The 16,190-nt window shown below is 43.3% G+C and overlaps 1 protein-coding gene across 1 annotated transcript in view; it reads right to left on the reverse strand.

Annotated features, from left to right (window-relative positions):
* PLEKHM3 (pleckstrin homology domain containing M3) overlaps window positions 1-16,190 on the reverse strand; it is a gene marked incomplete at both ends in the record, with an annotated part of 158,793 nt that overhangs the window by 132,939 nt on the left and 9,664 nt on the right. The window contains one exon of the mRNA XM_084249105.1: window positions 1,453-2,388. Within this exon, the coding sequence (XP_084105231.1) occupies window positions 1,453-2,388 (936 nt within the window). The remainder of the gene's footprint in view (window positions 1-1,452; window positions 2,389-16,190) is intronic.

Consider the following 16,190-nt stretch of genomic DNA (forward strand, 5'->3'; position numbering starts at 1 on the left):
CTGGCCACTAGTGGAAGCTTAGAGTAGAAAATTTAGGATGGAAGTTTTCACAAGGTCAAAAACCAGAGCTGGGGATGAGGGATGACTACCAAGTCATTTAACCAGCTGTGGATGTTTCCAGAAAAAAATAAGAGGTGGAAGCAGCAGGGATTATCAGTTACAGAAAACCTAACCAACAGGACCCCAAAGCGATAAAATCCACAAAGTGATTCCACCAAAGAAGACCCCTCTTGCTCTGGAGGGGGGGTCTATACAAGAGCCTCTTTTTTTTTTTCCCCCAATAAACACACCTCTTTCAAAATGCAGCTCTTTGCCCGCCTTAGTCTATGTAAATGTCACTTTTTCCTAATAAACCTGCACTTTTCAAATGCAGCTTTTGCCTGTCTGTGACTACTCAGTGGTCTTTTTCCTTAATAAAACTGCCATGTGCCACCCAATAGGAACTCATTCTCCAAGGAACCCAAGGATCCCACTCCCCGAACCCCAAAAGCACCTCTATTTGGCTTTTCAATGTAAGAGAAAGCAAAAAATTTTTAAATTTGTTTTAAGCTGGTGGTAAGCTTCCTGTTCATTATCAAACAATGTACTTAAATTGGATATAATGAAATTAAAAATCTCCCAAATCAGGCTTCCAATTAAAACTGCATTCATGGTAAATTTCTTGTCACAAATTGTAGGGTTTGGTGAAAGGGGAATGATTTCACTTAGTTTATAGGAGAAAAATAAACTTGATTTAATAAACTTTTTTTTCTTTCTAGTTTGTTGTCTGGGGAAAGTGAGGAGGAGTAGGGAGTAAGGCAGAGAAGCAGCAGCAGGGTTTTAAGAAATAACCGAAGATTGACCTTGAACGCCACTTAATGTCTCACTCTCCCAGAGCAGCTCCACGAGCCTCGCAATTCCCCGGGATGAGGCACCGGCCCATCGTGACTCAGATCATCTGCTGAATCATCGTGTACCCTACTCTTAGTCACCTCCAGATTTTCTGGTAAAGCTGATTTTCTAGATTCTACCTTAAGAGAATTTAAAAGGTTATGATCAATGCTATTACTGACAAGGGGCATTTTCCTTGCCTAAGGAGTATTATTAGTCAGCTTCAGGCCTGAATGTCTCTAGTGAGAAAATATGTGCCATCCACATTCACGTGACCTTCATTTAAGAAGACAGAGGAAATAGAATCACAGCAGAATCAGGAAGCTGACATCCTAGTCTGGATATGCTTTGGCCAAGTCATTTTGATTCAATGGGACACATCACATCTGCTTCTCTTTACCTTACCAGTACAGCATGAAGATAGACAGATGTTTTAGTCTAGCAAACTCCTTGAAGGAGAGATGCTTTTTAAACTGGAGGTAGCGATGACTAGTCGACTAGGGGATTTTTAAAGTGAATTCCAATTGTAAGACTTGGGACTGTTCTTTATAATGAGCATTAGGTTGAGAATTTGCATCATACCTGCACATTTGAAACTCTGAGCAGTGAGTCCTCGTTCCAAAGACAAAGTTGTCAGAATGCTCAGGAAGCTGGTGGTTACGGATTGGCGTTTATTCTTCCTGAGCTCTTGCCCACCTATCTGGTCCTTGGCTTTGTTCCTCAGTGTGACTTGCAGATTTTGCTCTGAACTCCTCGCCACATTGGCGGCTGTTTTCAGAGCCTCCATCCACTCCTGAGCCCTCTGCCGGGTCTCAGCCCGGAGGCGGAGGACATCTTGGGGGAAAATAACTTGAAAGCAAGAGTCACAGTCATCCAGGTTGTCTATCTGGACAGCCAGACACACATCCACATTGTAGCTTAGCAGGGGATCCTCGTCCAGCTTGCCGGGCTGAAACGCCATAAGGTAGGCCCTGCTCAGCACAAAGGTAAATGCCTTCCAGTTGTTCTGGACAGTTAGCCTGTAGAGCGTCCCTGATTTGAGGATGTTTTGGTACTGCTTAGGGCTATCCAGGACAGGGGATGGCACAAGCAGCTCACTGGATTTCTTCTGTAAACAATGATTCTGTGTACAGTCAACATGATGACTGAGTCCTGGGGAGTTTGCCAGCGCATCCTGCCGTCCCATGTAGCCAGGCACGGTGGCATGCACGACTTCCCAGAGCTTCTGCCCCCAATCCAGAGCCTCCCACGGTGACTCTGCCTTTAGCTGCAGCTGAGTGTTGTCATACAGAACGGTGTCCACCAGCCTGGCCTCAAGGTTGCCCAAGACAGAGATGCTCTGAAAGTGAGATAGCTGGTACGTGGCACAAAGATTTTGATTCCCACTGCTGTCGAGGCTGTAGAAGTATAAGTTGTAGGGTGAGAGCTCTGCATAACAACTTTGCCAGTAGCTGTCATGGTCCTTCCTAATCTCCAGGTAACCCTTCTTCAGAATGTTTGGGAACACCTGCTTGTGTTCTAGAAGTAAAGAATAAAACACAAAACAAAAGAAGCATTTTGTTAATTTGTTAATATGAATGATTTGAAGGGGATGAAAAAGCAGGTGCAAGCAACCAAAACAACAGGGGTGGGCACAACCAGTACACACTAAACAGATTTGTGTGTACATTTCTAGGACAGCACCTAATTGACAACTTGTAACTGGAGGATGTCTCAGGTCGAGAAACCTTAACAAGGGTGGAGTGTGAGTGCAGTGTACAGGAGTGGAGTGCAACGCAACATCCCTATGACGTGCAGAGGGCTGTGGGGGAAAACACAGGCTAGAATTGGAACTGTCTTGTCCCGACCCACGGGATTCGTAGGCACGAAAAGAGAAGGGCTGAGGATGAAATGAGGGGCTAGAGACAACTTGACGCTAGCGCATGCTTCTTTAGTTTTCCTTTTCCTTCTCTTACTTTTCCATGTCTTTCTTTTCCCTGTCTTTCTTCCCTGGCCTTCTCTCTGCTCCTCTCGCGGCACTCTCCTCTCTCGTGGCTCTCCTCTTAAATCTCTTTTCTTCTCCCCCTCTCTCTCCCGGGTTCTCCTCTTATATCCTGGTAGCTCCTCCCCCCGTACCTCCCAGTCTCATGTGATTTACAGGAAAAACCTGTGGTTCTCCGAAAGCGAAACGGTAAAGCGAAACTTAACTCATGGCACGCATACGCAACACGGCGCATGCTTCGGATGGCTCCGGACATCTCCCCCTTTTTTCTTTAAAATGAGACACCTGGCCTGTCTTAGGTTGGCACATCCCGTGACCAGTCTTACCCGTCATTGCTAATCCGGCACACTTGGTCTGGACCGCTGTCTTAGGTTGGTGTGGACCGGCTACGCTCTTACCCATCTTTGGCTCACAGGTTCTCTAGGACTAAGTTGACCCATCCAGATGCCACTGAGGAGTCCTGATTGAGTACCATGGTGCCAATTGCTTGCCTGACCGCAATAGCACGTTCTCTGTTTCACTTCCGTAGCCGACGGAGAAACCATATGCCGAATGCACAAACAGCAAAAAGCCAAGAGCTAAGGCTACCACCCTGCCCCAAGCTTGCAACTCTGGGAGGAGTCCTCTAAACCAGGCAATGAGACCCTCACCCGTAACAGGGGTAACACAAATAAAATGGTACAGAGGGTTACAAGGTATGTGAGCAGTTAACAAAAGTGTGTCTATCCCTTCTTACATTAGAGCTATCTGCTGATTAAGCATAAAAAGTCCATTTCATAAATATCCATTCATATCTTGCTGTGTTGATAATGCAGAAGCAACACTGGCAGCTAAATTGTTTATAGTGTCAGCACTTGCAGCAGCTTGAGTGATAGCGATGGCGGCAGCAGCCGCGGCCACCGCTATTGAAACGGCAATAGCTGCAGTGATGTCAAAATCATGTCTCCTCCTAAGTAGAACAGGGGAAAGATGTGCAGAAACATCCATGGGCATGATTAAAATAGAAGGTAGACGAACGATCACCGCCCTCTCCGCACTCCAGGCCCAGCAGGCAGAGAGGGGACAGGTCTCCGCTGAACAGTTCAACACAGTTGCATTTCCTTTATTATTGGAGAGGACAAGAAAGAAGGGAGGGGACAGACAGACAGCAGCAGACAAACTCTTCGACCCATTATTCTGGACACTAACGGATTGTTCAAAGGTACTGTTTGCAGAATAAGTGCCATTATATTATTTCGCCTCACCCTGGCCCACCAGAGCAAAAGGGCACCAGTCCAGACATGAACGATTATTACATACATAAATATCCTAACAAAGTCTCACATAATCATACAAAGTAGCCCGAGCTTTCCAGGGTCTGATAGCTTCCTAACACCACTTATTAGCATTTTCAAAATGCAAGTTGTTTAACTATCGGTAGGGAGGCACCAGTGTTACCTAGAATTCGGCCAGCTGCAGCCATCAATTTTGCTAGGAACTCCGCATATGGTTCTGTCCTCCCTTGAGTGACCTTTGTTAATTGAATGTCAGCTCCTCCTCTATCTTCTATTGCCTTATTCCAATTGGCACTATCGACCTGATCCTGCTCCAGAAACCACTTACTAGTGATACTAAGGGTGTCTACAAATCTTTTAAGAATTTTTCTTACTAAGAGGAACCCCAAACTTTTTTAGGAGAGCTTCCAGGGAAATAACTAACTGCCCCTTGGACATTGAATTGCCCATGATTCCCAGCTACCTACCCTGACTTGCTGGCTCACCATAGCTGGTCCTTCAGCAGTTCCTTCGTTCTTTCTCGTGCCCCACAGTGGGCGCCACCTGTCCTGACCCGCGGGATTCGTAGGCACGAAAAGAGAAGGGCTGAGGATGAAATGAGGGGCTAGAGACAACTTGACGCTAGCGCATGCTTCTTTAGTTTTCCTTTTCCTTCTCTTACTTTTCCATGTCTTTCTTTTCCCTGTCTTTCTTCCCTGGCCTTCTCTCTGCTCCTCTCACAGCACTCTCCTCTCTCGTGGTTCTCCTCTTAAATCTCTTTTCTTCTTCCCTCTCTCTCCCGGGTTCTCCTCTTATATCCTGGTAGCTCCTCCCCCCATACCTCCCAGTCTCATGTGATTTACAGGAAAAACCTGTGGTTCTCCGAAAGCGAAACGGTAAAGCGAAACTTAACTCATGGCACGCATACGCAACACAGCGCATGCTCCGGACGGCTCCGGACATGGTCTGTGCCCTATGGGCCCACGAAACAACAGCACTTGGCCAGGATTCTTTATTTTCTAGGTAACTTTCTATAGAATACTACATACGTGAGAATGTTCCTCTTGCCATCCAACCCACATCCCTTCTAAACCCGAAACTGTCACGGGGCAGTAAAGCTGGGAAAGGCGCATGGAAAGGGTGAAGTAGGCTGGGAAAGACGCATGGAAAGGAGCTGCTCACAGCTCCTCAGACTACACATTGTTGTTGAGGCCACTTGCTAGGCCTTCCATCTTAGAACCCTTTCTCATGTCACAGAGCATGCACAATGCCCGGAATTATGTGGATACTTAATAAGGACTTGCTAAATTATAAAGCCCCAGCACAATGCCCAGCATATTGTAGGTATAATTCCTCTCCCCCGTTTCACAAATTTATCTGGTTGTACCATCTTTAATCAATGATTTGCTGCAATATATACTAGTTTAGTACCTTAATAAAAGAGAACAGTCACTAGGAACTTGCTGACATTTTGATCGGGTGTGAAAATGACAACACACGCAGGAGGCCGCGCCAGCGCACCTCCCTGGTTGGGGTTTTCTTTGCTGAGATGTTACTCAATCTCTTTGCTGACACACATTGGAGATAGTCATAAGCTAACTGATTCATCTCCTAAAGAAGACACATGGCACTCCCAAAGGGTATGAGTTCTGATCTTGGCTGGAGAAAGAACTAGAAATGCAGAATTAGATCTTAAAATAGCAAAGTAAAAGACAAAAGGAGAGAAATGTGGCAGAGAACAGCCAATTTTACCAGCTTTACATCTCTGGTCCTGACAATCATTAGTATTTCTGGAGTAACTAAATCCATCAGTTTCTTGCAGCCCTAACCCCTCTGGAGAGAGAGATAATGGCTGCTAGTCACAGGTTATCTTCCTTTCCTGATCATCCAGCAAGGGAGGCAGTGCAGTGGGGGACCCTGCTGCCACCTCCCCCCGCCACCCCTGGCTCATTTCCATTGAGCTCTGCTAGTTCAGCCTTCTCCATAATGTGACCCCCTAACCCACAGTCCCTTCATCTGGATCCCTCCAGTCTCAGCTGCATGTCCCGACATAAAATAAAAATCACCCCTCTTGCTTTTAGCTAGGAATTTTCCTATTTTTTTTTTTCTTCCCTGCGAGCTCCTTACAACAGCTACCATGAATTACAACTTCTGCTTTAATTGGGCCCAGATCAATGACAAATCTGACTGAAATCTCACTTCTTTCTGAGGTTCAAATTGGGATGGTAAACGCCAGCTCAGAGGACTGAATGAGAAGTCCTGCCAAGGGGGTAGCAAATGTCCCTTACCCTCATGATGCACAACAGGAGGAAAACATGCATTTTGTTTCAGTGTGTCCATCTCAGCACAGTCCTCTCTAAGCAGCTATGCTAAATGCAGACAGAACAGGAGTGTGTTCGTTGTAGAAACCACACATACCTACAGGCCGCAGTTCAAAGTGCGACTTCTTGAAAGAGCAGAATCAAGAACACAAATGTGGTCAGGAAACTATTCACCGGGGTGGCCTGTTTGCATGAGACTTTATTAATATTTTGTATGTGAAGTATTATCTTTGATTGTGGAGGGCAGGAGAGCTACCATTTTCCTTTAATCTCTAACAGCTGCTACTTTCTATTGGCTCTCAAGTTTTCTTCCAGCCTTTTCGTTATGAACCCATTAGAAAATATGTATTTAGGGCCTCCCCGGTGGCGCAGCGGTTGAGCACTGGGTTGCGAAGCTGCCCGCAGCCTCTACAGCGCCGGTTCGATCCCCAGCTGCTCCCCGGCCACCGGAGGAGGGTCCCACTTGGCGCGCAGACCTCTCCTGCCGCCCGCTGCTCCCCTCAGCAGTGTACTTCGGTCCTTCTGCCTGCTCTGCTCCCCGCTCTGGCTCTGGTGAATTCTCTCACCCTCCCGCGCTTCTGACTGTACCCAGTGCTTGTATGTATGTATCAATCAATCAATAAATAAATCTTTAAAAAAAAAAAAAAGAAAATATGTATTTAAACCTAAGCTTTTATTAGTTTACTTAACTGTAGTTCAACTTCTTTTTCCATAGACCATATTATTCCAACTCATTGAATTGTTCAATCTCAAAAATAATACCCTGGCTTAACTAATATCATAAATGACTCAGATGGGGCCACTGAGGATTTATTGCCATTGCCTTCCAAAAATATGGTCAAAATGACACCGTACTTATGAATTTAATACAGAAACAATGGAAGAGTAATTTATTGTTAAAAAGTGGGGGACAAACAAAATAGACACGAAACTCTTCTGTTCCCTTTTGCTTCCCACTAGTATGAAGAGTCACTCACTCGCCCCTCAGAGAAGATCCATACCCTTTGCCTTCCACCTCTTACCCAGTGCAGGGCCTGAGGGCAGTAACTGCCACTGAAGAGGAAGTAGAGAATTTTCCTCATCATGCACCTGATTCATTTCTGTACTGCAGACCCATCAGGAGTTCCTCTTTTGCCACAAGTTCCTCTATGTGGTCTCAAAAGAGTTTCCATTTGCAAGGCCACTGCCTTAATCGAGCTCCTCCTTCTGGGTCATTTCATACAGTCACCACATTAACCTTCCTGAATCACTCAAAGCCTTACATGCGGCCCCTCTTTAGACCAAAAGCCTTCGCAAGTTTTCTGGCATAAATAGTCAAGTCCAAACTCCTTAGCTGGCCCTAAAACATTTCATCACGGGAACTTTCCAACACATGCCAAAGCATGTGGAAGAGTCAAATGAACACCCATGTACTCAAGCCTCAGATTCAAAAATCAAGTTTCTGCTTTTTGTTTCATTTCTCTAACCCCTCTCCAATTCTTCCTTTTAATTGGGTTGGTTTTGCTTTAATTTTTCTGGAAGATTTGAAAGTTATTTGCAGGACATATCACCCATGTAATAGATAAAAACTTTAGAAAATCTTATCTGACAGCGTCTTCATCCCCAACAAGATGAGTAATTTCTTTTTTTTTTTTAATATTTATTTATGCATACAAGAGCTGGGGTATAGGCCAGACATGTGTTGGGGGGGTGAGAGGATTCACCAGAGGCAGAGTAGGGAACAGAACAGGCAGACTGACTGAAATACACTGCTGAGGGGAGCAGCGGGTGAGACAGGAGAGGTCTGCTTCGCCATGTGGGTTGCTCCCTGGCCTGGGATCGAACTCGTGCTGCAGAGGCTGCAGACAGCTTCATAGTTTTGCATCTTACCACCTTGCGCCACCAGGGAGGCCCAGTAATTTCTTTTCTGATTCCGGTTTGTGTCTGATTTTACCAGGTTGCCTCAAAAAATGCCTTCAATACAAATGATTTGTTTAGATTCATGCATTGATTTGATTGATGTCTTTTAAGTCTCTTTAAATCTATAACAGTTCCCTCCTTCTCCATTTTTTCTTCATGTCATGTATTTACTGGGGGAAAAAAATTGCTCCTTTGTCTTATAGAATTTCTCAAATTCTGGGTTTGGCCAAATGTACCCTCATGATGTGAGGAAACAGAGGAACATTTAAACAATGTTTTTTATCAACTGCTCTTTAGATCTCAGGGTTTTGATTTGTTTTGTTTTGTTTTTGCAAGAATACATCATGGGCGGTTGTCCTAATTATAGAAAAATTAAGAGTGATCAGAGGGTTCAGGGGCTGTTAGCCTGATGAGTCCATCATAAATTTACCCAGGGACTTTACACAAATGCCACCACTCATCTCCATTCCCTGTAGTCCAGCCTCGCATACCTTCACGCATCTTCTCTTACCACACAGCCAACCTCCACGCATTTTTCTCACTGTACCCTTGCCTAGACTTCCCTTCAGCTCTGCTTGCCCATGTATTCCTCACACATGAGAGCTAATATAAAATCTCACCTATTCCTGAAGACTTTCTTCATCCCTGACAGAACTGTCCTCTGAAGGCCCTGGCTCTATGCTGACACCATTTTTCTGACTCATATTCCAGATACCATTTCACATTCACTAGATACAAATTAAAAACAAATTTTTAAAAATTCAGTGAAAAATGTTAGAAAGTTTCTGCCTTCACAGCCAATACCTACAATCCTCCTGCCCAGTCTGTGTATGATTTGATATGAAGTATTTCTAAACATATATACACATATGTCACAATATAATAATTTGGTGTGTTTGTGTATATTAACATACATAATTATTGAGCCATTATGTGCTTTCGTTTTGGTTATTTTATGCAATTTTGTCTTTTTAAAAGCCACTACATCCCAGATCATAATAAATGTAACATTTAGGAAGTCTAGTTTATCAAGGAAATCTAAACTGCTTGAGTCAGCACAATGAATGAAGTCACAAGAAAAGGATTCTCAGGTCAGGCAATATTAGAATGAAAGCCAAAGAGCAGTAGTAAAGGGAACATCTAAGTCCTTTTTTTTTTAAATGTCTTTATGTTTTACTTATATATATTTTTACATCATTGTTCATTTTTAAACAATGTTTGCTTTTTATTTTCAGGTTTAGTCCCCAGAGAATTTCCTCCACCAATGCACCGTGCACCATCACCACAGTCCCCTGTGCGTCTCCCTCCCTCCTTCCCATCTCTCTCCTTCCCCCTCCCCTGCAGGATGTCTCTGGTTTATAATTGTCTGGTTTTGTTTTGTTGTGTTTTGTATTGTTATTATTTTTTCCTCTGATGTCTTATTTGGTTCCCATATGTCCCTCCTGTAAGTGAAACCATCTGATATTTTTCTCTTTCCTTCTGACTTATTTCACTGAGCATAATTTCTTCTAGCTTGATCCATGTTGCTGCGAATGGCATTAGTTTATCTTTTTTGATTGCTGAATAGTATTCCGTTGTGTATAAGGACAGATGATTTTTAAGAGTCACAAGGCTAGAGAACAGGATTTACAGTGATTATTTGGGTTCAAAGATAAAGGAATAAGCAATTCAAAACACATTTTCTGTTACTAACTAGTGCAAAGCAGGACACTAAGCTTTGCTGGAGGCACAAAGATGACATAAGTTCTCAAGGAGCTTATAATTTGGTTTTGGTAAATGGCTCTTATATGAAACTTGTAGATCAATAAAACTGATTAACTCAAGATTAAGGAGAAAACAGTGTCACTTCAGAACAAAGGCACTCCTATGATTTGGGTTTTCTTCATGTATGGCCAATGCCAATTATCTATACTCGAGGTCATTATCTCTGATGAACAGCCCCCATTTCCAGCTTCCCAAACTATAGCCACTTGGTTCAACCTCTCCTCAGAGCTCTGGCCCTGGCTCCAGCAACGCTGACAGCCTAGAGCATGGGTGAATGTGATTAGACTAGACTTCTTCAGAGGCACAGAGCTCCCTGAGACCCGCCCATGCACAGGCCAGCCTCATCTCATCCTCCAAGTCTGCGTGCTTCCCTGGGGTTAATTACAACTGCTAGGCTTCAGGACTTGGCTCTAGTCACCTACTCCAACTCCAGGGGGACTTCTGCACTTCCTCTCCAACAACTGACCATCTTTCAGCTCCATCTACCCTCAACCCCCAGAGTAACAGCCCCTTCTGGCACTGTATGAATAGAGACAGAAGGCAACTTTCATCGACTGCCTGGAATTCCGTACTGAGAAAGTTGCTGAGACCACATCTGGACTCAGCAGGGAAAAACACTATGATGTCACTAGGTGGGAAAAGATAGATGCTATGCACTTGCCATCTGGTTTTACGATCTTTATCAACACAGGTCCTTACTCTCCTTGACTCCAGAGACCTAATTCTTCCACAAGAGTAATATCCTAGCCCCCTTAGACCTCTTTATCATAAGGTACAAGCATACCTCGTTTAATTGCATTTTTTCTTTATAATGTTTGGCAGATATTGCAAGGTTTTGGCAACCCTGTGTTAAGAAAGTCTATTGCTGCTTTTTTCCCAATAGTTTGAGCCCATTTGTGTCTCTGTGCCAAATGTTTTGGCATTTCAAACATTTTCATTACTATTATATCTGTAATGGCAAGCTGTGATGATGCTGTTTTAATTGTTTTGGGCACAATAAACCATGCTGCTATAAGACAGAGAATATAACTGATAAATGTGTGAATTCGGACTGTTTCACTCACCTGCCATACCTCCATCTCCCTCCCTCTCCTCAGGTGAAATTCCCTTAGTCACAACAATATTAAAATCAGGCTAGTGAATAACCCCACATCAGCCTGGCCTAGTAAGTGTTCCAGGAGCAAGAGGAAGAGTTGTCATGTCAAGGCAAGATGCTCCATTAGCAAAAAGGTTACACCTCACTGAGGGCTCCAATGATGATTAGTTTTTTAGCAATTAAGTATATTTTAGTTAGGGTGCATATATATTGATTTCTTTTATAGATCTAATGCTACTGCATACTTAATACACCACAGTATAGGGTATACATAATTTTTATATGCACTGGGAAACCAAAAAATTCATGTGACTCACTTTATTGCAATATTGGCTTTATTGTAGTGGTCTGGACCCAACCTTTATTGACACCTGGAACCAGATGTCTGTAACATCTCTAAGGTATACCTGTACTTACTAACTCCCAACCTGGTACTCCTTTTCTTTACACAGGCATTTTTCTCATTCCTCCACCTCACCTATCTTCTACTCCATCCTAATAAGGGTCTTTAATGATGACACCCTTCTACTTCACCCTTTACAGTCTCTTCCTTGTTTTACTGCTAACTCCTCTAGAGTCTATGGCCAATAAGAAAATGTATTTTTTTATTTAAATATTTTATTTTATATAATTCTTACATCTTTTTTCATTTTTGCACAATGTATGCATTTTCAGTTTGGTTATATTCCCCATACAATTGAACCCCCCCCCCTTATTTGACTCTAGTCCTTCCTTTCCCTGCCCTTCCCTTCCCGCCAAAACGTATTTTTGTATAATTAAAACTTTCATATTTAATCACCAATAAACACTACTATCACCTATATTCTCTATTTAAGCCTACCCTGCTTAATGTAGGTACAGAATTACCTTAGTCCATTTGAACTGTAACAAAATATCATAAGTTGGGTAACTTAGAAACAGAAATTTATTTCTCACAAGATCAAGTTCAAAATCAAATTGGTGCCTGCCCTGTCAATGTCTGGTGAGCCAAGCCTCCTGGTTTATAGGATGCCATATTTTCACTGTCACTTCCTGTGGTGGAAGGGGCTAGGGAAATCTGTGGGGTCTCTTTTATAAGAGCATGTAAGGGCAGGACATGGACACAGTGCAGGTTTTCTGATCCCATGCAGACCGGGTAAAGGAGGAGTCAGAGTCCTCAGTGATTTTGCAGGTTTTTTATTGGGGTTCACCAGGCATATGGCAGGCAGGGGTGCTGGGGGGCCGGGAGGCTGGCAGTCCTCCCAGCCCCCAGCAAATCCTCACTCTATCTGGGCGCTCTAGCGTTCGTTCTGCTGCTTCTACTGCTGCTCCTTCAGCTTCTGCTTCGGCTTCTACTGTTGCTCCTGCTGCTGCTGCTGGCGTTCCCCCGCCGTGACGCCGTCCTTAAAAGCACAGTCTTAGCTCAGCTGAATCCCATCTACCTATGCCCACACCCTATTCCAGGTGCCCGCCATCAGGCATGCATTCAGGACAAGGATCCATCATCTATCCTGATGGCGGAAGGGCAGAAAAGCCTGACATTTTCCTTACCCTACAGAGCACTAATCCCATTCATGAGGACCCCATCCTCTTGACCAAAATAATCTCCCAAAGTTTCTAATATCATCCCATTGGGAGGGTTAGGATTTCAAGATGCGAATTTGGGAGGGTGGATGTAGGCAAACATTCAGACCATAACACTGATCAAACACAGATTCATGTTGCTCAACCTGTATTTTTAACCCAGACTATTCATTCTTTTATTCATTTCAATAGATCACAATCCTCCAAACAATTTTTCCATAACTTCTTTACTCTCCCCAAACACCTCTTTCTTCACACACTGTAGGAAGATCCTTTACATAGACTACACTTGGTTTTAGTCAACATTATACTAACCAATAACCTGCGCAAATGCTGTAGCACACAGTAGGTGCCGGAGTCAATCAGCAAGTTGAAATCATAACTGTCCTTAAAGGCTGAATGACTGTGGGCAAACAACTGAGTCAGACTCTCAGTTTTGTCTTTTTTTTTTCCCCAGTAACTAAAATTACACATTTTATTTTACCTCCCTTCCTTCTGGTACAGGTGCTAATCAGCACTAGAAAGTTAGAAAAAAGGCAGCACAGGAGAAGCAAAGGCTCTGGTGCAGTAGCTTCTAAACAGCAGAAAATGGACTCAGCTGTTTAGAATTAGAGGCAGGGGGCCCAGGAGCTGGGGAGCAAGCACACAGCATTGTTTATGTCACCTTTCTGCTTCTAGGCACTGCTCAGTTTTGGCAAGGTAATAGGAAGCACCAGATTAAAATATAAAACCAAGAGCACAACAGTTACATGTAATAAAATCAGCACATTGATAATCCATGATGACATTTCCATACCACCCAAATGGAAGCCAGAACAAACAAGTCAAAGTCAAAACAACTCTTTATTGGTAGGTACAAGCAGTCAGCTGCTTTTTTTTCCAACATATGAGAACACAGCCTTTCTTCACCAAAGCTAGAAAGGATTTGAAATTGTGTTTGAATACTGATACCTTTGAATTCCTACAGAAAACTACTACCAAATAATGAAACATAAAACATATCACTACACCAGATTATAAATTCTTTTGATGAAACAAAGGAAATTCACCCAAAGTCTGTTTACAAAAAAATAAACCAAACCAAAAATCTTATGGACTAATTTTTTATCTTCTGAAAAACTTACTTGTTAAATTTAAAAAATACTAGATGTGTCTTAGTTTTAGGCACAAGACTTTATATTCTGCTACTTATTTTAAGGAAAAGGAAATAGCTTAACTCTGTGTATCTTAATAACAAAACAAGACAAGGAAAATTGATTTAAATATGAACAACTTTCGCTTAGAGGCCATCTGTAAATATTTACTGATTCAATACAATTTCTCTGCTTGGAAGCTTGTGAACAGTCAACATGACTCCCTCCTGTTCTTACACAGCAGCCATGTCATAATAATGAAAAGTATGAAATAGAACATCATCATCACCCGCAAGGAAATAAACAGTGAGACCATGCCTCAGAGTACCATGATAGAGTCATCTTTTAGAGCACTGAAGAAAGAAAGGCTGGCTGATTTTAGGCATTAAGCAAACCCTAACAACAAACACATGTGTGTACCATATTAACGTGTGCCCACATCAACAGTAGTGGGGCTATGATAGCATCCAACTCACTGTAGTATCATGAGAAAGAAATGATAGCCCTTAGAACAATATATGATACATCCTAGGTGCTCAGCAGTGACCAGAATTTGAACTGTTTTATTTAGTCTTTTAGTCAACGTAAGAAACTGCCTCCTTGTTAAAGCAGTCTACCATTTCTGTCCCTGATTTCTTCAGAATCTTTTTCTGTAACATCTTAAAATATCCCTCTGTACTAATCTCTTTTCCTCCTGTCTTCCAGTATCCTAAGGTTTATTGTGTCTATTAAAAAGTATTCAGTTGCTTCTACTTCTCTTATAGTTCAATCTGTCTCCTTCAGTACCAAACTCTTACAATGCCTCCGCTTCCTGTCAGCAGGACCTGGCCTCTGACTACTGCCTGGACCTCATCTCACATTCCTTCTTTCACTCCATCCACAGTCCTCTCATGTTCTTTGAACAAGTCAAATACCTTCGAGTCTCAAAGCGTCTGCAGTTGCTAAATCTTCTATTTGGGACTTCTCTTCCAGCTGCATTGAAGGATTCACTTCCCTCAGTTTTTCACCTCAAAAGGGGCCATGCTCAGTGAGACCATTTCTTACTACCACAAAGAGCCCCCCTCTCAGTCCCTTTCTAGCTTACCACTTTGTTTTACTTTCAAAAAACTTTCCTTAAGGGCAGGGACCTAAATGTCCCCTGTACACAGGAAGACCAAAACATCACCCAGTTGGAGGACACAATTTAGGTGGAGAGCAACAAACTGAACCCCAGGATCATACAGACCTACCTCCGAGTCACAGCAGCACTCGGTGACCACAGGTTTCCCCTCCTGGGGGATATCCGTGAAAAGCTGATGGAAGAGGCGCAGGGAGCAGACCAGAATCAGGGCTTCCGGTGAGAGAGGCTGGGCTGCTCATGCCTGGTTCCTCTCCTAAACTAGCCCTAAGTCACGCCTCCCCACAGGTGGAGTGTACAAAGGGAGGGAGAGAGGCCAAGAGCGTCATTCTAACTGATTTTACATGGACAAAAAGCTACAGAAAAGGAGGTTCCCTGTCCCCCCAAAATGCCTCGCCCTTGCCAACTTCCAGGCTTTTTGTAAAATATCCTTTTAATCTTTACTTTCAAGTAATTTTCAAGTGCTTCTTGCCAAACATATTACATTTAGCCTATTTGTCTGGCTTTGAAGATCATCTGTGACTAACCTCAGCCGTTCCAGCTCAGCCTCCCAGCCGTCCCCCCACGGGCTATGTTCATCTCCACCTGGGCCTTGTGTGCAGCCCTCAAAGCTCAGCTGAAATATCTTTTCCTCAATCAAGACTTTTCTGACATTCGAGATCACAGTCATCTCTCTTTTCTTTACATTTCTGGTTAATAAAACACAGTTTTGCCAAGTCTATTTATTTCAAGTTATAGTATTCAAATATATTTAAACCAGAAATAAAGGAAAATAATTTAACTACCTTTAGGTCTTTGTTCTCATTAAAAGCACACGAGAGAAGTGAAATTAACGTGATCACTTTAAGTATGATCCAGCCACAAAAGTCCACAGCAAAGCACATGAAGAGAATGATGCTACAGGAAACAGAAGAGAGACTATGTCCTGTACATTTTATTTTTTATTTTTTTTTTAATATTTATTTATTTATTTATTTATTTATACAAGCACTGGGTACAGTCAGAAGCGCAGGAGGGTGAGAGAATTCACCAGAGCCAGAGCGGGGAGCAGAGCAGGCAGAAGGACCGAAGTACACTGCTGAGGGGAGCAGCGGGCGGCAGGAGAGGTATGCACGCCATGTGGGACCCTCCTCCGGTGGCCGGGGAGCAGCCGGGGATCGAACCAGCGCTGCAGAGGCCGCGGGCAGCTTTGC

Source organism: Talpa europaea (genome assembly GCF_964194135.1).
Source record: "Talpa europaea genome assembly, chromosome: 1".
Lineage (NCBI taxonomy): Eukaryota > Metazoa > Chordata > Mammalia > Eulipotyphla > Talpidae > Talpa > Talpa europaea.